Consider the following 21,861-nt stretch of genomic DNA (forward strand, 5'->3'; position numbering starts at 1 on the left):
TGACACCAAAGATGACCTCACCTAGAGCAAGCTCAGTGTGGTTTTTATGGTGGCCCTCAGTCAGGATTTCAGCTGAGAAGAAAACACTGACACCAAATCCGGATGTTTTACACACATCCTTAAAAGAAACACCACGAGGAGGGTGCAGGAAGTTATTAAACCATCACGTGTCGAGGCCTCTCGAGACCCCACCAGGCTGCCGAGGCATTTTAGCTGGTGGGATCTCAACAGAAACATTGCAGACATTTGGATGTGTTTGTGTGGCCTCACAGAAATAGCTCAGGTCACTCGTTATAAATGCAATATTGGTAAGAGGAGACTATTAAGGTGCTAAACATCAGGAAACAAGCACAGAAGTGGGGCTACAGCACTTGTGTGAATACACACCAACTCTGAAACTTGCTCAGAGGATTATTTTTTTTTTTTTAAATGATGTATTTCATGTGCTCCATGAAGCAGCAGGTGGTTTATGACCATGGGCTGCAGCAACACCATTGCACCCATGGCTGTAAAACCCAGCCAGCCTCAGCAGGATGGCTCAGGAGGAAGACAGAAGGAGAGGGGATTTCCCCAAAAGGGGTAGCCCGGATGCCAAATCCTCCAGACCCCCATCCCCGTGCTGGCTCAGCGGATGTCCCAGCCATGCCAGGGACTGCTGTCACCTCCGGCAGCACCGCACCCTCCACCGGGGAGGTCTAAAGCCAGTCAGAAAACCTCAAAAAGAAAGCAGATTGAGGAAGGGGGTTGTGTTTGGGGAAACTGGAAGGGAACCCAGCTGCCCTGGGCTGTGTTTTGTGCACGGGGCAGAGCAGACAGCCCTGAAATAAGGATGTGAATCAGGCTTCTGCTGGGAGCCCAGCGCCACAAGGCACTGAGTCAGGGAATCAGTGTTGTCACCTCCTGGCAGATTTTAAGCTTTCATATCAAGAGCATCAAGTGGCTGGACAGTGCAGTCCTGCTGTCCCAACCCTGCCCTTGTCTCCAGCTCTTGAGAGCATCCTCGGGCTGCCCATGCCTCCATATATCACATCAGTTGTCCCCAGTGCGAGGCTCTCCCTGTCATATCCAAACCACACCACCTCTTCTCTGCACAAAAGGGCTTCCCTGGACCCTGTCCTTAGGATTACATAGCACTCACAGCAGGTTACCACATGATGATTTGTCTGAAGTGAGCCACAGGATGACTTACTCCGCATGAATTTCACTCACACGCCGCCAACCGCTCAAGTGTCACACCCATTGTAATAGTGCTTCTGATTATAATCACCCCAACATGACAAAACCTATTCTATTTCATACCCCTAGCTAATTTCTAGACAAGAAATATTTGCCATAATTCATATTTCTCATGGAGGCAGGATAACACAGCCTTTATTCTTTAGGTAGTGCTGTTCCAATCAATGCTTTACCCATTATTTTCAGAGGACACGTAAGGATGGGCTTATCACACCTGAACAGCACCTCTGATTTCAAGCGAATCATTGCAGAAATGTTCTGAGAAAGCCAGAGCTGTTGATTCAAGCCAAGCCCTCAGGCAAACAGGAGTTAGAGCTATCAGAAACCAGAACCAACAGCGAGAAGCTCCCTGTGCCACAGTTTTATCAACATCTCCAACTCCTATTGCTTTCAGCCTTTTTTGTCTTCAGAGCTGAACCAAGAAGCTTGGTTCTAATCTCTTCTGACAAAGCTCATCACAGGTGGTTAGCTGCATTTCAAACCCAGCTCTACCACATTGATTCAAGAACCTCTCACTGACGCAACTTGGAGATTTTTTTGAACATCTAGCCTATTGTCCTCTGGGTAAACAGGAAAAAGATTTGGAAGAGATGAAGGAGAGTTTTGAGGCAAGTCTCACATTTAGGAGCCAGACCTCATGACCTTTTGGTTAAATCATCTCAAGCCTCTAGTATTTGGGGGGGAATCTAGATAATTCACTAGTCAAAGAGAAAGCAGAAGAGGAGAGGATATCCTGTCACCCACTGAATACATCACTCTATCCCAGCATTACCTGCAGAGCTGTAATATTAACAGCCAGGAACGATAACAAGAATGATGGAGCTGGCCAGCACTCCACAGTGTCCCTGGTTTAGGCAGATTAACACAAAACGGGGATCTGACACTTCTGCTCTGACCATTTCTTTGGATTCTGACTCCCATAGGAAAGACAAGAAGCGTAATTTAACATCGCATTGACTCCACCATAGCCAGCTGAAAAATGGCTTGATGTCAACCTAAAGGTTGACTGACCGATATCAAAAGAAGCTATGGAGACAGCAATTGAGTTATGAGTATTTGTAAAAATTAATGAATAATTAAAACCAGTCCATCAGTAAGACAACTAGTGAAGTTAGTCCACCCGCATACACACTTACAGAGAAATCCACTTCGTCGTGCTGGAGGACTGGTCTACAATTAGCAGACCAAAACTTCATCAGAATTGAAAATAAGGCTGAAAACATGCTAATTACTTAGTAAACCAAACAAAACTGTAGCATTCCTCAATGCTAGCCTGCCTACGAAGCACAAGGGCACTGCTACAGCAGCTGACTGGGCAGTAATCACCGCTGGAAAACGCATTTCACAGGCTGTTAACCTGATGGATTTGGACATGCAAAGCAATGATCATTTCATTACGGCATGATAAACGACAGCCATGCATTTCCCTTCGTGGCCCTTCCAAGAGATTCTCCAGAGAGCATTCACTGCACTGCTGAGCGTGGCGTTTCGAGCAGACTGGCACGAAAGTAAGGGAGATGGAGTAGGAGGTTCCCATCCAAATAGTATTTTAAGGAGCAGCTTAAGCACGACGTGGAATAACACCAACAGGCAAGCCAAACCACTCCAACAACAGGTCAAAGCCAGCCCAAGGAGCATGTAGCTGAAGAGACAGACAGAAACCAGGCACTGAAATAATTAGTGGGTGCCTGTAAGCAGCATACAAACTCTACATGTTGGGACTGCAAGGCTTGTGTGGGCAGAAGACGCCACAGCAATCATGATAAGAGACCTCAGCTTTCAGCCTGTTGTTATCAGCACAGCAAAGGAAGACAACAACAGCAGGACAAGAGCCACATCCCTGTTCATTATCCGGTTACGCTTCCCCATCTGCCAAGCAGAGCATCTCCCCTACCTGCTGAGGACATGAAGAACATCCTGAGGAGCAACTCAACAAAGAAACAAGCATCCAGCATCTAAACCTTCTCCTTTTCAGCTGAATTGCTTTAAACCAGAGCCCTGGGCAGATTGATTGGTGGCACCTGAATGACATTTTCGTAACGAGCAGAGCCTGTCGCTCTCTTCATACCTGAAATCAGTTAATGCTCTAATAATAAGCCAGGCCCTCTTCTCCTTGGGTGCAAGGTAACTCAGAGTGTTTGAGGCCCCATCTTGGGGAAAGGGTGGCAATGTCTGCAATAATAACTTAGTAAACCACCTTGATCCTGATTTGATTTAAGCTCCAAGAACTAAGCAAGTATGAACTTGCAAGAACTAAGCTGAGGGGGCTGCAGCGAGAGTGAATTTGAGGCGAATGCACGATGAGCTCGTTCCTGCAGCCACTCCTCGAGGCAGGGCTTACAGCAGTGCCTGGTGTCAGGGCAGACAGAGTTTGGTGAATGTGCTGTGTTTGTGCAGATGCTGGTAGATAAAGTGCTGTCGCCGTGACAGAAAATCAATGTAAACCTCGGTAATGTGAGGAAAGAGATAAAGCGGGATAATGGGTTATATACACAACCAAAGGCAATTGCAGAGGTAGAAGTTAATTTAATATACACTCAAAATACATTGCACTATAAATAATACATGATAAAAAAATACAAACAGGGAAAAAAAAATAAAATTAGTAACCATAAATCCTATTTTCTGAACATCTCTTCTGGATAAACAGCGAGAAAGGCATCAGAAGGTGCTGCCAGAAACACAGCACTTGTACAAAATCTCCTTGGAGCCATGAACTGCTGAGACCACTTATCGGCAGTCTATTTTTTAGACCTCGGGAACTTCTTGAACTCGTCCTGTTCCTTGAAAAAAATCTGAGCAAGGATATGGTCTGCTGTTGCGTGGAAGTAGTCGTTCATGCGAAGAGTTTCCAGCTGTAAGGAAAAGACACAGTATTTTAGAGAGAATAATCATAGCTTCCTGGCTATTTTTACAGCATTAATGATACGAAATATTGAAGTGCATCTCAAATTGAAGTGAAAATGAATGACTATAAAGGTATACAGCTAACAATAAGCCTTACACGGAGCTCTTGATATCACTGGATGCTTAGGTTAGAAAAATACAGCCTTTTTCTGGCTCCTCAGATGCAGAGCTGCTTAAAGCATAAGATTATGTACAGTTGGGCTTTTCTGCCTCCTCCTGTGAAGTTTTCTCACCTGGTCGCCTGTGCTGTAGGCTAGAATCAGAAGCAAGTCTTCATCACATATGCTTTTAAGGTAATGCTGGGTCCCAACGGGGAAAAATATGACATCTCCGATGCCAATGTTGAAGCTGCTGGTGGCTCCAGAGGAGGTGATAACTCCAGCCTGTTGCAAGGAAAGCAGCAGGATCTAATTTAAAAGTACTGTTTTGTTTTATTTTACTGTTACCTTCTTTTCCTACTATTCAGTCTGAATTCTTTTCAAGAGCATGTGTGATTTCTCTGAACAACTGAGCAAGAAAGACAAATTCTGCTCTTTATACAAGCCCACTTTGACCAGACAGGCTTCCACAAATGCAACTGAGATCAAAATTCATATTGAAAAGGAATGAAGGAATGTGTGGACACCAAAAGTTTTGTAATAATACTAATTGAAGTGTGATTAATAATCAGGGATGAGGATTCGTTAATAGATCTGTGATTATTATCCAGCCAGAACTCCACTGGCTTGCCCCTTACTGAGGTAGGGAATTACCTGTCCGCAGCCGCTAATGACGTAACCCATCTCATTAGCATTGAAGTGGAAATGAGGCTGTCCCAGCTGATTGTTGAATATCCTGAGAGTTGCTAAGGTCAGGGTATTTTCATGCTGAAAAACAACAAAAATGTTCAGAGTTTGTTACGTCCCTGTTGTACATCACATCGTGGTGACGAACCTACACAAAATGCATTCGATGCCTTATTTTTAGGGAGCTAAACGCCCTATTTATAAATACCTTATTCAATGCCTTATTTTTAGGTAGCTATTCAAAAGCAAGCACTTACCTTGTTCAGTGACTCACTGAAGATTTTCTCGGTTTCATTCAGCCCGGTGCTATTTCTGTGGTAGCGAGCCCACTGGAAGATGCCTCCCGGGAAACGATATTCTCTGGACCCTTCAACCAAAGACATAGCTAAATGAGCACTTACAGCAAGCTTTTGTGAACGTTGTTAATGAACTTTGGGGAATTACTACATGCTAAACTTGAAGCCTTGAATCTTGTGAGCCTCCAGAACAAAAAAGAAAGCCCATTTGGCTTAACCACTAGGCGCTATGCCATCTCCTTTGTTGGATGTTTGAGTGGTTAGATCACCACAACGGAAACCTCAGACTGGAACTTTTCCACCCCAAATTGCTGTCAAGACCAACACACATAGCTTTGAGTGTATTTTTTTAGGCCTTCTTGAACAGACCGTGCTACTTGGCACTAAGTTTTGCCGTCTGTGTTCATTAGGTGCTCCCTGGTAATCACCACACCCAGGCTGCACAGAGGGATGCTAAACAAATCATTATAACTCCCCGTTCTTCCAATCCCCTTAAATTATCATTACTCTCTCTACTTTGAAGTCACGTTTCAGTGAAATGTTTCCAGATCCCCCTCGACAAGCACCGAGAGCTCTTCCATCCCAGGTCCTCAGATGCGTACCTTTGAGGTTGTAGAAGTACTGCCACACCTGGTGGTCCGGGGACTGCACGTAGTCGGCACTTTTAACAAGCTCGTCCAGGTTTGGAGGGAGGTTGACCGCTTGATCTTCCACTTGTTTCTTGAAGGTCCTGATGAAGTTGACTCCACCTTGTGGCTGCGGGACACAAAATGCGGAGCAAGTTGACAGATGCGCAAAAGCAAACTGCAGGATTCAGATTGTATTTCTTCAGACATTTCTTCATCTCCTTAGCTGCCTCGTCCTGTCAAGGCTTTGCTTTGCCCTCTCCCATCAAATTCTTTCAGGGTGGGGAGATTTATCACAGTTTTGTGCAGATTCCTCAGACTCAGCAGAATTTCTGAGCCTTGATGAAGGAACACTGCCAACTAGTTAGCTCAGATTAGCTCTGTTTTAACAAGGAGGTGGATTTATCTATAGTTTCTCGAGACATTATTTTACCACAAGATTCATCAAAGGAGCTGTTGGGAAATGAGCTTTGGGCTTCAGTACATCATTTTCCCTTCTATCTTTGGAATTGTGGAGGCTCCCCCATGAGCTGTGAAGACCCAAAAAGTTTATTCCTCCTCGTGTATAAAGGAGCACAGGGGGTGGCACAGTGTAGGGTAGGTGTACATCCCTCCACACTGGGGGAATTGAGGAGATGAGCTGAGATAAGGGGAATTCTCCCCCAAAAAAAGGACTGCCATGGTAACGTCAAGAAGATTAGGCAGAGGCTGGTTATCCTAGCATACCTTTAATGCTCTTGCTGCTATATCCTCTGGGGTAGAGAAGAATGCATCATCGACATCCAAGGTCTGAAGCTCTTCGTGTGTCGTGAAAAACAGCAAGAACACGCAGTCCTCTGTGCCTACATTCTTTATCCAGTGCACGGTGTTTCTGGGGAAGAAGATCACCTGGCCAGCCGTGACATTGTACGTGGTGACCCCGCTGCCGTCTGCCCCAATGACTCCAATCCAGGCAGTGCCCTATAACACAATCGGAATTTAACAACAGCAATGAAAACTTGCTCGTTTCATCTATATGATCCCAAAGTCAGATAGGCTCTTAGGAGAAAATGGGTCCTGATGCACCCTCCTGCAAGCTTTAGTGAATTTAAATCATAGGATCACAGAAGGGGTTGGGCTGGAGATCTTAAATCCCAGTTATGTGCTATTAGCATTAACTAAGAGTAATCATTCTTAGAAATACAATGAATAATTGATATATATATATAAAAATACATATACTTCCAAGGAAAGATGATTTTGTGTTCAAATTAATTTTGTATCTTGAATTTTTCCTCACTGTGAGTTTCTATTTAGCTTTTTTATTTTCTTTATCTATTTTTACAGATATGAAATTTGACGCTAAGGTGAAGTCGAGCAAACCTTTTCAAAGATTTCAAAGATTTAGAAACAAGCAGGAATACCTGCTGCAGGTAACCGTGTTCATTGGCATTGAAGTGCCAGTGGGGGACCCGGAGCCCTTTGCCTTTGATCCTCAAGGTGCCAAAAGTCATGGAAGAGCGATGGTTATTGATACTTTTCCCGAATTCCATTTCTTCGTCGTTTTCATACTCGTTTACATCATTCCTGAATCGTGCCCACTGAATTTCACCACCTGGGAAATTATACACCTGGAAAGTGAGTCAAAGTGGATAGTTTTATCAGCTGGGGATCTTGCAGAGGGGAAGGGCATATCAAAAGGGTTGCTCTGCTCTTAATACACATTGTTTGTCCTTTTGTTTGCATTCCTAAACACATTTTTATTTGCAAATATATTACATAGTTAAGTATAATGTGTAGGAGTTTAAAGTGTCCAGCTATCTAATTTATCCTTTTCGCTCTTTGCTGAGCAAAATTAAATGTAAGTTTTAAATTTAAATGAATTCAAATTTTAATCAATCAGAAATTATTTTTATATAACAATACGAGATGGATCTTGTCTTTAGAGTTTGCTCAAAGGGGAAATTTCTATTAAAATAAAAATAGACTTGCAAAAAAAGCCTGCATAATTCCTGCAGCTTTGTGACATTGTAAATTAATGTGTTAGCTTACTGAAACAAGGCCATAAAATTAATTTTTCTTAAGAATTCATAAGAATTTGTTTGAATCCAGTCTTCAGAACTAAGAAGTTACTGTTTCTAGATTCTAGACTGGTCACCTATTACTTAAATAAATAAAAGTAGGTGACATGAATCCATTCAACTTCTACATACGATGCTAGAATATCACTGAACAGTTTACCTTGGATTTTGTCAGATGATTGAGGAACTGGAACTTGACATCCACGCTCTTTTCCTCTGGTTTCGTGGAGGTTGCCCCATCGTCTGTAACGCTGACCTCTTTCACGATGTGGGTGGTGGTGGTGTAGACCAAGGCCAAGACCAGCACTCCGATGGCGGTGGTGATAACGCAGGCCAGCAGACAAACCAAGAAGATTTTCATCAGCGACCAGTTGCCTTTTCTTTCCTGGCATTAGGGAAAAGCCCAGCGAAACAAAACAAGGAGCTCTATTAGATTGAACACACGGGTAAAGGTTTGTGATAATTCCTTTGTTATCATACCAGAATCATTACCCTTGCAGAAACACAATTATAGCCCATTGTAGGGAAACCTTATAGCACATGTTATAGGGCTGTTTCCTTCTGTCCTTTCCTTGTTTCACTGACTGAAAACACATCTTCATCAGCCTGGGGTTTTACAAGCACCTGAAGCCTACTGTAGGTATTCTGGCAGCAGAAAACATCTCCTCGATGAGGATTTTCAGTTTTCCTGCCCCTTACCAGTTTTTCTTACAAGCTGCCAATTCAGATGAATCAAAACCATATTCCCCGACCCAGATTTTTAACCTCCGGTGATTCTGAGGTGCACAGCTTGATCTACCTTTAAAAGATTGATTTTCAGGTGCCGAGCGCCTGAAAATGAGCTATGAAAGCTGATCCCTTCAGCTGGACAATCAGAAGTGAAATATCTGCAGGTTGCCCTCGGATTTTAACAAAATGACCTCTTTCATGAATCTCTTTGACAAAAGCTCTTTGCTAATAAATTTCCCTTACCAGTGGAAAAGTGCTCGAAATACCAATGTATTTTACTCAGTAATAATCCCTTCCTCAGTTTAAATTACCCCTTTTTTCAAGCTTGCATTCAATTAAATATTACAACAGCAGTACACAGACCACAGAGTCTCATCAGAGAACAAGGCGTTAGACCTAAATGTGTTCAAAATCCTCATTTTCCAGGCTGGAATGACCTTTAATTTACAGCATTTTCACAGCAGTGGTGCCGATTCAATCGATTATTTTATTATATTGAGGAAATCGCTGGTTTTGCCGTATTTACGGCCAAGGGGCAGGCTGCAAACACACGCAGGGCCCTAGGAGCACTACGCCAGCTCCTTCTCCACGAAGTTCCTTCAAAATCCCAAGGAGCAAAAACTTTAAGGAGAAAAGTACAGATAGTGGATTTTCTCAAGGGCAAGAAAAAAAAAATAAAGAAAAAAAATGAAATAGTACTCAAATGTGTAACTCCGAAGAGATGCTAAACACGACCACAAAATGGGCTTTTAAGTAGCTGTTTTGGTTAAAATCAAGGGGGAATCCTCCAAAGATAATTATTTTGTCATGGGATAAAGAATTTAGCTCTTAACTTCAGCGAGGCCAGGGAATTGTGTCTCGCTGTCCAGCTCCCGGCATATGCACGTGAGATAGGATGTCATAAAACCTTGGCAGCAGAAGCCCTTGGGAGTTTTGTTTTCCTCAGGACCGTCTTAATGGTATAGGATGGGGTCATATGGTAAACTAATATGAAGTAAGGGCTTAATCTTAACTATATCTATTAATAATATTTTGAGAAGACTAAAAGAAACTGGCTGGTACCTCTTTCTTGGGCCACTCTTTTCCTTTGGAAGAGCTTTGTATTTTCTCCCCGTGCATTTCAAAGGCCTGGTTATCCATTTAGTATAGATGAACCTGCAAAAGACAAGAGAAACGTTGACAGAAGAGGCTGTTAATTGCGACGTGTGCTCATTTATGTTGCATTAAGGCCAGGGAAGTGACTCATCGCCTTTGCACGGCAGCGGCACCGAGCGCAGCGCCCTTGTGCAGCGATGGCAGCAATAGAGAAACTCCGAGCTACGGCAGAAAGGGCTGACACATGGCAACGAGATGAGGCTGAACCACCAAATACTGGGAAAAATAAAAAAAAAGGAATCATCAGAGGTCATCTGGTCCCCTCCCAGAAGGACCTACCGCGGTGAAGTTATAGCTTTGGGTTACACAACCTGCTTTTGCAACAAGCAAAACGGTCGAGGTTCCCAAACTCCTTTGGCAACGCACTTTGCTGCTTACATATCCTTATCATGGAGAAGTTTTTCACAAGGCTAAGCCACTCTTGCTGCAATTGCAGCCCGTTAGGGTTACCCTCCCACCATCGACATGACCGCGCAGCAGCGCATCCAGCTCCGAAATCTTCCTCCAAAGAGGAAGATGCCTTCCTTCCTCTGCTTCATTCTGTGAAAATCCAAGTCTTTCCTGACCCCATTTACATCCCCTGACTTAACAGACAGGCTGCTTGCTAGGTAAGGGAAAAATAAATAAATCAATAAAATCACACTTCCCTCTCCTTCATCATTTCAGCCTCTCTCCTCCTGATCTTCTCCAACCGCACCCCATTAATGAAAATCATGGAAAGCACTAGACAAACCTTGTTAACCCCAAGTGCTGTTCTCCAACCATCCCAATGATTCCTTAAAAATAATTTCAAATGGACCATGATTCTTCGTTTTGAGACACAGAAGTGTTAAACTCTGTTACCCTGTCATAAAAGGAAACTAGGTTTGTGTGATACATAGTGTTTATAAATACTTTTTTTTTCTTTTGTTTTTTCTTCTTTTGTTCCCTCTCCTCTCCTCTCCTCTCCTCTCCTCTCCTCTCCTCTCCTCTCCTCTCCTCTCCTCTCCTCTCCTCTCCTCTCCTCTCCTCTCCTCTCCTCTCCTCTCCTCTCCTCTCCTCTCCTCTCCTCTCCTCTCCTCTCCTCTCCTCTCCTCTCCTCTCCTCTCCTTTTTCTTTTTTCTTTTTTTCTTCTTTTTTCTTTTCTTTTCTTTTCTTTTCTTTTCTTTTCTTTTCTTTTCTTTTCTTTTCTTTTCTTTTCTTCTCTTTTCTTCTCTTTTCTTCTCTTTTCTTCTCTTTTCTTCTCTTTTCTTCTCTTTTCTTCTCTTTTCTTCTCTTTTCTTCTCTTTTCTTCTCTTCTCTTCTCTTCTCTTCTCTTCTCTTCTCTTCTCTTCTCTTCTCTTCTCTTCTCTTCTCTTCTCTTCTCTTCTCTTCTCTTCTCTTCTCTTCTCTTCTCTTCTCTTCTCTTCTCTTCTCTTCTCTTCTCTTCTCTTCTCTTCTCTTCTCTTCTCTTCTCTTTTCTTTTCTCTCTTTTCTTTTCTCTCTTTTCTTTTCTTTTCTTTTCTTTTCTTTTCTTTTCTTTTCTTTTCTTTTCTTTTCTTTTCTTTTCTTTTCTTTTCTTTTCTTTTCTTTTCTTTTCTTTTCTTTTCTTTTCTTTTCTTTTCTTTTCTTTTCTTTTCTTTTCTTTTCTTTTCTTTTCTTTTCTTTTCTTTTCTTTTCTTTTCTTTTTCCTCTTTCCAGCAGGAGCTTGGCATTAATGCCAAACGGGGCAGTCCACTGACCACAGGTAACTCGCGTCAGCCCTCTCCATCACACTTTCTCTTTTCTAATCTGGACTTTATTCACCTTCCCTCCACGGGATTGCTACCTGCTTGATTGCTGCTGATGATTTAAGTAAACATCGTATCTTCACAGGCCTAATTTATTAATCTCTGCAGGAAACTCATGGACCAGGGTTTTCCCAGGTCTTCCTTTCTGTCAGTAAGGGACTATAGTAAACAATGAGGGACGTTGGTGCCCTTTTATTAGCTTTGACCATTCTTCCTCCTTGTCTCTCCTCTTTACGCTCTTCCAAAAAGCACAAAAGTCAAAGGTGACTATGGTTAAGTGCAATTCCACCCAATTCTTTGGTGCTTTCTTCTTGGAGACCCTTGAAGACTACATGCCAAATTATATTGATTCTCATAGTTCCATGTAACGATGTCCTACAATTATTTTTCAGATCCCTCTATCCTGATGAACATCCAAATTCCTGAGCGTCTTTTTTTCTAGGCTATTTTCCCAGGATTTTGCAAACAGATCTGAATTTAGTGAAGTCGCTTTTTCCTTCTAAAAACCTTTAAATCCTTTAAATCCTGTACTTCACACTCTGATCAAAACCTGACATCCTCATAGCCTAAAAATATCCTGGATCTACTCTGTTCAATTGATTTTTTTCCCAACAGATATTTGGTCAAATAACATCTCCTTGGGGCAAATTATTCAATTATATTTTTTACAATGTTTTTTTTTTCCCATCTCATCTTTTTGTGGTTTGGTGGACTTAATGGCAGGATCTCAACGTAATAGCACTCGGGCTTTTTTCTCCCTTTATTGCCACCAGGAGACTTCCAGCAGATTCTCTCCTTTTATTCTCTAAACTTTGACGCAAAGGTAAAAATTCACAGAGAAATGTAATCAAAAGCTGTTCTCCTTTCTCTCCAAACAGCAACTCTCTCCGCACAGATTTTCTGACTGTAAACGCAACCGAATATTTTAAGTAAGGAAAGAAAAATGAAAAAACGTGGTAGATCAATGAATCGATGATCAACAAGAAAGAAAACCGTGATTTTCAAGGGTTTCACAGCTCCAGGTATGTATATATGTGTGAGCTTCCACAAACATATTTTGACAAACAAGTACAAATGCTTGACAGTGTAGGAGTTCACCTCGTTACACAGGAAAAGAATTAATAGTGACAACTATTATTATGCTATTGATAATGAGTGACTAGAGGGTTTGCAGTTTTTCAGATCCTTCTTTTCAGGCTAAAAGGGGTATAAATGAACCAGACTACCCCTCAGCTGGCAGTCTTCGTGATATCTGAACCCTGAAAATAAGTTTTCTTATACCAGCCTCTTTTCAAATCGGTGTGAACTGATGCTGAGAGATGCCCTGATGCAAATTTCCAGAGGCAAATACCATGGCAGCACACAGCTATCCCATTTAAAGCCCAGCATCACAAAGGGTCTTCCCCTCGGAAGGACAGAAATCCCAGAGAAAGAATTCCCATCCGCCTTCCTCCCACCATGCCAACCCTCTGTCTTACCCCCGCTGGGATCTTCGCAAGGTCTGAGAGCACAAGGCTTGTCCTCATCAAAGCCTTAACTGTCCCAGCTCGGTTTTACTCATTTATATACACACTGCAATTCAGGAAGTGCTTTCTGCAGAAAAGATTTCCTGTGTATGCAAATACATACGATCACGGACACTTCTGTACATCCTCAGCAAACACTTCTTGTAACTTGCTGAGAAACGGTGACATTCCTTCTGACAACTCCTGCTAATTTATTATTTCCTCCAAGCGCCGGACTCGGGCTTTCTGCCTCCCTTCCCCACCCCATCACTATCGAAACAAAGATTAGAGTTCAATAAAATGCCTTTTCCCTGATCTAGCCTCCAGGAAACAAACACCACTGACAAGTTGGAAATGGCAATTACTGCTGCTTGGTCCTTGACTTACATACTCATTTATTGTTCCTGAGTGGTAAATTCACTTTTACTGACAAGAAAACAAAATTCCAGCTATAACTGCAAGAAGCGCCTCGTGTATGTATCCTAAAAGTTACTTTTCCGTTGATATATAAGCAATCAAAGCCCTCTTTAAAATACTCTTCATTGCTGATAAAATTCTGATAAGAAAATAAGAAAAAATCTAATAGGCTGTGCAACTATGATACCCAGAACTGGACAAACAGTTTAGTTTATTTATTTTATTATTTTTATGAAAAATATAAAGACACGGGGCTTTTTCCATGAAATGTTAATGTTGGTTTAATTCCATATTCTTCTAAAAGTGGTGTCTCCTCACATGTTGTTAGACCCTACTGGAAGCACTAATAACTCAAGGTTTGAGATAACTCGTGAAAGTAATGAACAGGTACAGAAATAATGAATAAAATATTTTTTTCAGAGCAGGCACTGGTCCACCTTTCAAAAAAAAATTGAACAATGTACAAGCTGACAAATTATTTAAATTACACAGTATTAAACTTCGTAGGTATCAGCTTTTTTCTTCTTTATCTTCTTGATGATTGTCACTTTGTTCTTTTTTCATATTGGTATCTTCAGGAAGACTCTTAAGATGTGACACATGGTGTAAAGCCCTAAATTAGGAATTATGAAGACTTTAATAACAGTGTCTAAGTAGTTACAATCAACACAAAATTATGTTTTACTAGCAGTTTACTTACTAACAGTTTACGTACTAACAGTTTATCACTTTGAATTGTATTAGAAACAGTTCCCATCATCTTGTCTAACTGTCCACTCGTTCTGTTTTAGAGATTATAAAACAAATTAAGGTTTTCTTTTAGAAAAAGATAAAATATTGTGGGGAACTGAAATTCTAAACACGTCTTCTCAAATATGGGCACTCATGCAAATTATTAAATTATTAAATTATTAAATTATTAAATTATTAAATTATTAAATTATTAAATTATTAAATTATTAAATTATTATGGAAAAGGTATTTAACACGGTGATAAACGTGTTAAATCGTGTTATCAAAGAGCATATCACTCTAAAAGTTACTGTATTTTTACACAAACCTTTTAATTTCACATCACAGTATTATACTTTTGTTGAAACAAATGCTCTGCGTGATCAAAACCTGTTTTCCATTCTGCCTTTTCTCAAAGTTATTATTTCTTTAGTTACTTATGACTTTCCGGTAGGATTGTTGTTAATTATTCACAATTTGCTTATTCTTAACATTTTTCAGATCCCACAACAACTCTCAGCTAATCATTCTTTCTCTTTACTTTCTGAAAACAGTGAAAAATCAGAAAATCGACAGTCACTTACTTCTGAATAGAATTGGTAAGAGGGATTATCTCGCTGTCACAGAGTTTTAATTCAGCATCTCCTTTTTCAAAAAGCTAAAAAATAAAGTGTAAACTGAGAAACATACCTGAATGTGACAGAAAAAAAAAAAAATATAGCACATTTCATTGGAAAGGATTACCAAAAACTTTATGGAAACACAGAATAATTCAGGAGGGGTTTAATCCAAGTTCCTGTGCAGCTATGATGTTGCAGAAGGTTGCTCCCTCTGGCCCATTCCTTACCCATATGCATGGAGAATTCATTCACTACTGAGCATAGGACATAAACTTTAAGAGCTGTATATAGGAAGCATTATGAAAACGTTATAAAGAAATTAATCTGTGAATTTTGAAACATAGGGGACACAAAATACTGAATCACTGATGCTAAAGCAGGCGAGGATAAAACACTTGAGAGTGACTTTTTAAAAATGCGATTCTCAAATGCCCCTGAAAGCCTGATATTAATTGGGATATAATCAGGAAGCAGCTTGTCCAGAACACATCAAGTGGCTGCTGTAGCTGGTGCTCGAGCAGCAGGGGAGCGTGATGTGCTCTGTTTGGGCAGGATTCTCTGGAATGTCGCCACCTTCTGGATAAGCAGCGCTTTCTGCACAGAGACTGATTCACAACGGCAGCAGGAACAGCAGAAAGACACGGGGCTTTAGGGCACAGCCATTTGGATCTTGATGCACCCTGGATGGAATCTGCTGGCAGTGTTGTTTTGAAGCTGACTGGAAAGCTCAGCCATAAAAGAATGTAAACAGCACATCGATACTGACAGGAGAGTACAAGGAAACTGACTACTTACTTTTTCAAACTCTTCCTTTTGCTCAGCCGTGTCGTTCGGGTTTAATCTTCCCTGAATTGCTTGAAGCTTAAACAACATTAGCTTCAAGGCTTCCAGGGGTCTGTGCTTATGATCTCCAGAAAAGATGTTTTCCTAAACCAAAATCCAAAAGAATGTGTTGATTGTGCACATAACAGCAACATTTCTTGATCAGTACACATAAAAATTTGAGGAAGTTTTGAAGTTTCCCTCAAACAGCTGAAAGGCAAATTTGTGAGTGTTTCTCTCTACCTGCTCTTTGCAAGTCTATTGATAAATTGCACATAAATCATGCTACTCTGGATCATCTTAATTTATGCCACTGTAGAGTTAGAGAAGTCACTGTAAATCCATGCATTTTTGTTTTGTCTTGTGCTTGTATGTTCTGAAGCAACACAGAAAGGTCTCAGCCCTGGCTTGTGTAAAATCATTCAAGAATATTATGGCTGTCAGCGTCAAGTCCTTTTAATGTTATGGCAGCAGTGCTGGAACATCTTTTAACGTCTTATAACTAACAGAACAAGTAAGCAATATTATTGATAAATATAGATTCATTGATATAATTAACACCTTTGTGATAGCTGCTCATTCAATAATAAAAAACAAAACAAGCAAGCAAAATAATTCAAGGTGCCAAACTTTGTGGGTCATCAAGAAAAACTCTTTTCTAGAAATGATGCCAAATTCATTAGAGAGAATCATTTAAATTACTCATGCAGATTGTTAGGTTCTGTGTCAAACAACTCCGTAGGGGAACAGAAACGTGTGCCACTGTGGACTAACTTAAAGGATAATGCTTTGCTTTTCTGCAGGATGGGAAAAGAGAATGTTAGAGTGGTTAAGATTCAAGGACAGAGGGCAGAAAGGAAAAGCAACATACCACGACAGAAATGAACGTTATGCCTTTGAACTAGAACGCTGGGCTCGGGGCTCATCTCCCTAGCTGAGGAAAGGGTAATAGAAATGGAAAGGGTTCATATAATTAAAATGAAAGACTGAACAATGCTAAGACTGCCAAGAAGGCGATTAACATGTAAGAATGGGATTAAAATAATGAATAATCTAAAGAGAGTCGATTCAATCCAAAACCCAATTCCAGTGCGACAGCGTGAATAATAATATATTAATTTACCCCTTGAACTTGACTCATACCCAGCACGACACCAGCAAGGCTCTTAAATAGGAAGCATTTAATACATCTATAATAAAACATTTTTTTCTTTTACTCGAGGCAGGAAAATTACTGTTTAAACTAAATATGGAATGTAAAAGTAAAACTAAGTGTTAGCTCATGGGATTTAATAACTTTAAGAATTCATCATGCTGAAATACAACTAAATTACAGCAGTTTGACTTTCTACTTTGTACATTTTAGGAGAAGAAAACCAATGTAGAGGTATCTCCCCTTCTGATATTTACCAGCCTTACACATTTGGGGCACTCTAAGCAGTAAACCCTCAATTTTACTGACCTTGTTCTTGTCATCTAAACAGTCTTCCAAGAATTTATCGATGATGTCTGCCTTGGGGAATGGTAGAGGATTGTTTCTGTCCTCCCAGCATGCAGCCACTGGTGATTTGCTGCACCGACATTAAACATGCAATGGAGAAGAACAACAGGCTGATAATCTGAAAGAATTCAACAGTCTTTCTGATGAAAACTGACTATGAGAGAATCACACTACCACTTTTTTCCAGTTTTGCCAGTTAAATCAAACCCTGAGTAGCCATAAAAAGCAACTAACTAACTAATAATAATAATAATAAATTAAAGACAACTAATTTTTAGCTATAATATAGCATACAGAGGTGTTTTTATTACATCAATTCCAGCATTAATTTTCAACACCCAAAGAAAAATAGTTGTTTTAATAATATTTTTAGTAATAGGAATGCTGCAGGTTGGGACTTTTGCTCGCCTGTTAAATATAATTAAATTATTTCATTTTTCATATACTCTTAAATTTATCAATTTAAATTCCACTGAATAATTGTTCTCTTGAAGTAAATACCTTTGTGTATCAATGATATATAAAATATATTATTAAAAGACAACAATAATATTGATAGCACTCTTTGCAAGACAGTGGAAAAGGGAAAGTAGTGCGCTAATCTGACCTCAGAATATCAAATATTTAGCACTAGGCAGGAAATCTAACAATAAATCCTTTATGCACATGCCATATTACCAATATTTATAAACTCTACACAAAAGGAATTAAATACATAATGCATTTTTCTTAACAAAGGGTTTCGTAATCTGTGTTTATTTACTTACAAAGCACCCGGAGCATTTTCCCAGGATCTTTCTGCTCCGAGTATATCTGTGGTAGAAGGACTGCCATCACCTTCCAGAGCGTTTGAACTCTCCAGCTCTCTGTCAGCCTTCAAGGTGAGCAGCTCAAGTTGGTCTTCTAAAAAGCAAGGACAGAAAGCCCTTGGAGAGGATTGGACACATTATTTCCGCACTACTTTTAATTTTATGTAATACTCAAAATTACTAGAGATGAATTAGCACTGGAAATATTTTACAGATTGTGTAGCCACAGCACAACACCTTTGCTTATGTTGGTATGGCAATAAAAAATGTGAATCAGCAGTACCAAAAAGATGTTTCTAGCTGGGAGAATGTTTAAAGTAATCAAGTGTTTCTCTTCCTACGTAAAACAAGTGCTGCATTCAAGATTATTTAATGATTATATGCTTTCATGCTGTAGAAAATCTAATTAAATTTTCTGTAGAAATGTAATGAATTCACCAAACAAATATTATTTATTAATCCTGCAAAAACTTAAGTTAGTTTTCTTATTTGTATGGGTTCTTCTAAGAGCTGTTTTTACAGACACCTGGGAGAAGAAACACAAACGTATACATGAGTATCACATATACAATCACACAAAACTCACATTTTAGAGTAAGTTGAGACAAGCACTAATCACGACAGAGACATTCTCATCTATTTTTATACCCACCCTTTTCACGATTGATAGAAAAATTCTGTTTGGGAAAAAAAAAACGATATATGCATGCATCTGAAGTCCATCATGCATACATATTGAAAAGGTGTTTGCAGACATTTGTGTTATCTGGCATTTTGTGACTTTGAATTCACAACATTTTAACTTAGCTTTTGCACCTAACCTCTAGGAAGAAGGAAGAGATCAATATTTGTGCTTTGCATAATGAAGAAAAAGCATAGACATCATATAATTTAATGTAAAGCTTGAAATTCTATTCGAATATTTATAGAATTACTGTTGTTATCTTGCTGTAAGATATGCCACTGTGATAAATATTCTCTGCTGTAAAAGGAATGCTTAAATACTCACTAATATATGAAAATTTACAGTATAAAAGCCGTGCAGCTTGGTCATCTACTAATAAATGCTTTGAATCACTTGTCAAAGATGGAAGTAAATAAATCTGCTGTACAATGCAGACTAACATAACGAGAGCTTTTGTTTGAAAATGAACACATCTTCATTAGCTCACCCTCAAAATTCAGAAACAATTGTGAACTCTAGTTACCTCCGAATGACTGTTTGGTGTGCTTTGAAAAGGAGGTACCAGATTGGAGGAGTGCATCTGGGCTGTCATACTTGCAACTTTCTACTACTTCGTTATCACCTGTCAGATCCAGGCAACCACTTTTTTTAAGAAAATCAGCACCGTCCTCATCTACGGAGCACTGGTTTTTCAGCATCTCAGAAATCTGCGAAGAGGAAGCTTTGCTTTGGGTGTTAAAAGTGTGTCCATCACTTTCTTTAGTCGCAGCAGAGAAAAGGTTATGACTCTTCAGCCAGACTGGGTAGTGAGAACTGGGAATACTGCTTATCCCTGATACACTTAAGTCAGCCTTCTGACTGGTAAGCCACCTTGGGTAATTCTTAGCAGGAAGAGTGGCAGAGTTCTCAACAGATAAGGGTCTGGAACTTCCTTTCGAGGAGATAGAGTACTTGTTAGGTGTAAACACATCATATTTCCTTTTATTGAAGGGTTTGTGTACATTCTGATTAGCATCAGCTTTGCTGTTCTCCTGAAGACAGGAGCCCCTTTCAGTATTGAGGGACACGGTGTGGGAAGGGCAGACAGATTTTTTAAGTGGCCATCTGCTCCACTCACTATTTTGTCTTGATTTAAAAGGCCTGCTCAGGACGCAGGGCAGCGATCCATCTGCTGGAAAAGCTAACAGATCATCTGTCGCAAGACTAATCGAGTCTGGGTCACATTCCATCTCCCCTCTACAGGGTGAAGCAAAAGAACTTAATCCGACGTGCTCGTTACAGTCATCCAATGCTGAAAAACAAAGACAGTTTACATGAATCGCATAACTTCAGGCATACCAGAATGACACACTTGTAAGATCTAACGTGGAGTAATAAATTAAAGCTGGGTGTATTATTAACCAAGGGGTACTGAATTCTAGTTCTTGCAGGAATCAGGATCTTGATAAAAAAACCCAGCAGTTAAAAGTTACATCACCTTTTGGAATACACATTGACAGTCTGGAATATTTTCTGAATGCAATATTTGCACCACAGAGAATGACAAATATTGCTAGCCATGATCAAGCATCATTTATTATACCACGAAGACTTGCAGGCAGTCATACAGGGAATACTCCACCAAAACAGCTGACATGAGACAAGGAATTGCAAAACCATCGGCAGTGGAGGGAAACAAACAAAAAAAAACAACCAGAAAACAACAAAACTTGTTAAAAGACGTACTTGCAGAAAACACACAGCGTTTTCCTTTGACGTGATGCTTTGAAAACTCCGCTGGTTTGGGAGTACTTTGACACAGGCAGATCTTCCCAGTGGTTATTTCTGAAGACGTGAGACTTAGATCAAAATCTTCGATATAAGCTTGCAGCGCCTCAGATGCAGAGCTGTAAAGCTTGTCCTTGTATTGAATCAAACTGCAGGAGCACGAATTGCTGCTGCCAATGCTGGTTAGAAGAACAGATACTGTTGAATCAGGAGAGGAGACACTGCTTTTTTTATTAAGCTGGTCGTGGTGTTTATCCAGATTTCTGTTTGGATCTTCACTCATTTTTTAAGGTATCTAAATGGAAAAAGAAAGTCCAAGTCATCACCTGCACTGAAATAACTTAAATACAGTTTAATATAAATACAGTTGGTTCTCAAACTGTAATGCATCTATGATTTTCTTTTTTTAGTTATGTAAAATGTCAGTAATCTGGAGGAAAATAATATTTAGCTATTCGACTTCCTGCTTTTCAAGTTAGTCATACATAGGCGTCATGCCTAGAAAAGCAAAAGAGAGAAAATAAAGCCTCAGGGAGAAAAAAAAATATTATATATATATATATATATAAAATTTATATCTCAATAGGGGAAACTTCTTGTATACCGAAGCTTTAGCAGAGCACAGAGCTGAGAGGATGGCAAAGAAATCCAGCTCCTCACTAGTTCCCAAGGACCCTCAGCTTTTCCAATAACTGTGCTTCATGTTGCTGACATTCAGCAAAGAAATGCAGGCATATCATTATCTTTTATTTCAGAGCCTGCACACCGGGGGTCCTCATAGAAAATGACAGAAGTAGCTTAGTATAAAGAAAAAAAAATATTGAATGTAACTGAAGTAGAAACGTATTACTCCTGTAGGTTCTTTTATATGGCCAGATGTGTACACACATCAGTATTATTTTACAGGCCACAACAGGAACTGACAGAGCATCAGAGCACTTCAGATTTATCCAATTTACACAATTTGGCCAACGCTTTCCAAGCTGACTTCGTAACCCCCCAAACCATGGACTGGAGTGCAGACTGGCTCCAAACCCTGCAAATAAGACTGAAACCTCCTTGTAATTATAAATCCTGCAAGCAAAAGCCCATTTGAGAAGCACGTTAGTGTGTTAGAAAGAAGCAGACGCTGCGACGAGGCACAGGAATTAGTAACTTTATTACGCAGAGCACCACACGCAGACGCGGATCACCACGATTTACACGGAAAGGAGGAGCGGGGCCCTACAGCAGGGCTGGTAGAAGCCTCCTGGGTCTCTTTGACCCCAAAGTACCGCCGGTGCCCCCCGCCTAGCCCGGGACAAGCAGCCGGGACGAGCAGAGCCCCTCACACCCCGCGGGGCCCCCAGAGCCCTCTCAGCGCTACCCGAGCCCGCACCCCCACACAAAATGGCGGCGGACACGTGCGGCCTCACGGGAGTTGTAGTCCGAGGCGGGCTGGCGGCGCAGCGGGGCGGGGCG

The 21,861-nt window shown here is 40.5% G+C and overlaps 3 protein-coding genes across 3 annotated transcripts in view; all 3 read right to left on the reverse strand.

Annotated features, from left to right (window-relative positions):
* LOC311426869 (ras-related protein Rab-27B) overlaps positions 1–3,199 on the reverse strand; it is a 31,781-nt gene extending 28,582 nt beyond the window's left edge. Inside the window, exon 1 of the mRNA XM_084503643.1 lies at positions 3,131–3,199. The gene's annotated coding sequence lies outside the window, so the exon portion shown is untranslated. The remainder of the gene's footprint in view (positions 1–3,130) is intronic.
* Positions 3,200–3,742: 543 nt separating this feature from the next.
* LOC311427366 (uncharacterized protein) lies at positions 3,743–13,086 on the reverse strand. Its single transcript, XM_084504677.1, has 10 exons — positions 13,021–13,086; positions 9,702–9,794; positions 8,071–8,295; positions 7,254–7,460; positions 6,577–6,810; positions 5,827–5,980; positions 5,186–5,295; positions 4,896–5,009; positions 4,377–4,526; positions 3,743–4,091 (listed from the first exon to the last, which is right to left on the reverse strand). Exons 2-10 carry the CDS (start codon positions 9,777–9,779, stop codon positions 3,978–3,980), a joined length of 1,386 nt encoding a protein of 461 aa, XP_084360803.1. The 5' UTR covers positions 9,780–9,794; positions 13,021–13,086; the 3' UTR covers positions 3,743–3,977.
* Positions 13,087–13,664: 578 nt separating this feature from the next.
* LOC311426620 (lung adenoma susceptibility protein 2-like) lies at positions 13,665–21,749 on the reverse strand. The gene is made up of 8 exons (XM_084503101.1): positions 21,005–21,749; positions 20,359–20,695; positions 19,157–19,924; positions 17,907–18,042; positions 17,101–17,209; positions 15,612–15,743; positions 14,781–14,854; positions 13,665–14,077 (listed from the first exon to the last, which is right to left on the reverse strand). Exons 2-8 carry the CDS (start codon positions 20,681–20,683, stop codon positions 13,975–13,977), a joined length of 1,647 nt encoding a protein of 548 aa, XP_084359227.1. The 5' UTR covers positions 20,684–20,695; positions 21,005–21,749; the 3' UTR covers positions 13,665–13,974.
* Between the last annotated feature and the right edge of the window lie 112 nt (positions 21,750–21,861).

This window comes from Aythya ferina (genome assembly GCF_964211825.1).
Source record: "Aythya ferina genome assembly, chromosome: Z".
Classification (NCBI taxonomy): Eukaryota; Metazoa; Chordata; class Aves; order Anseriformes; family Anatidae; genus Aythya; species Aythya ferina.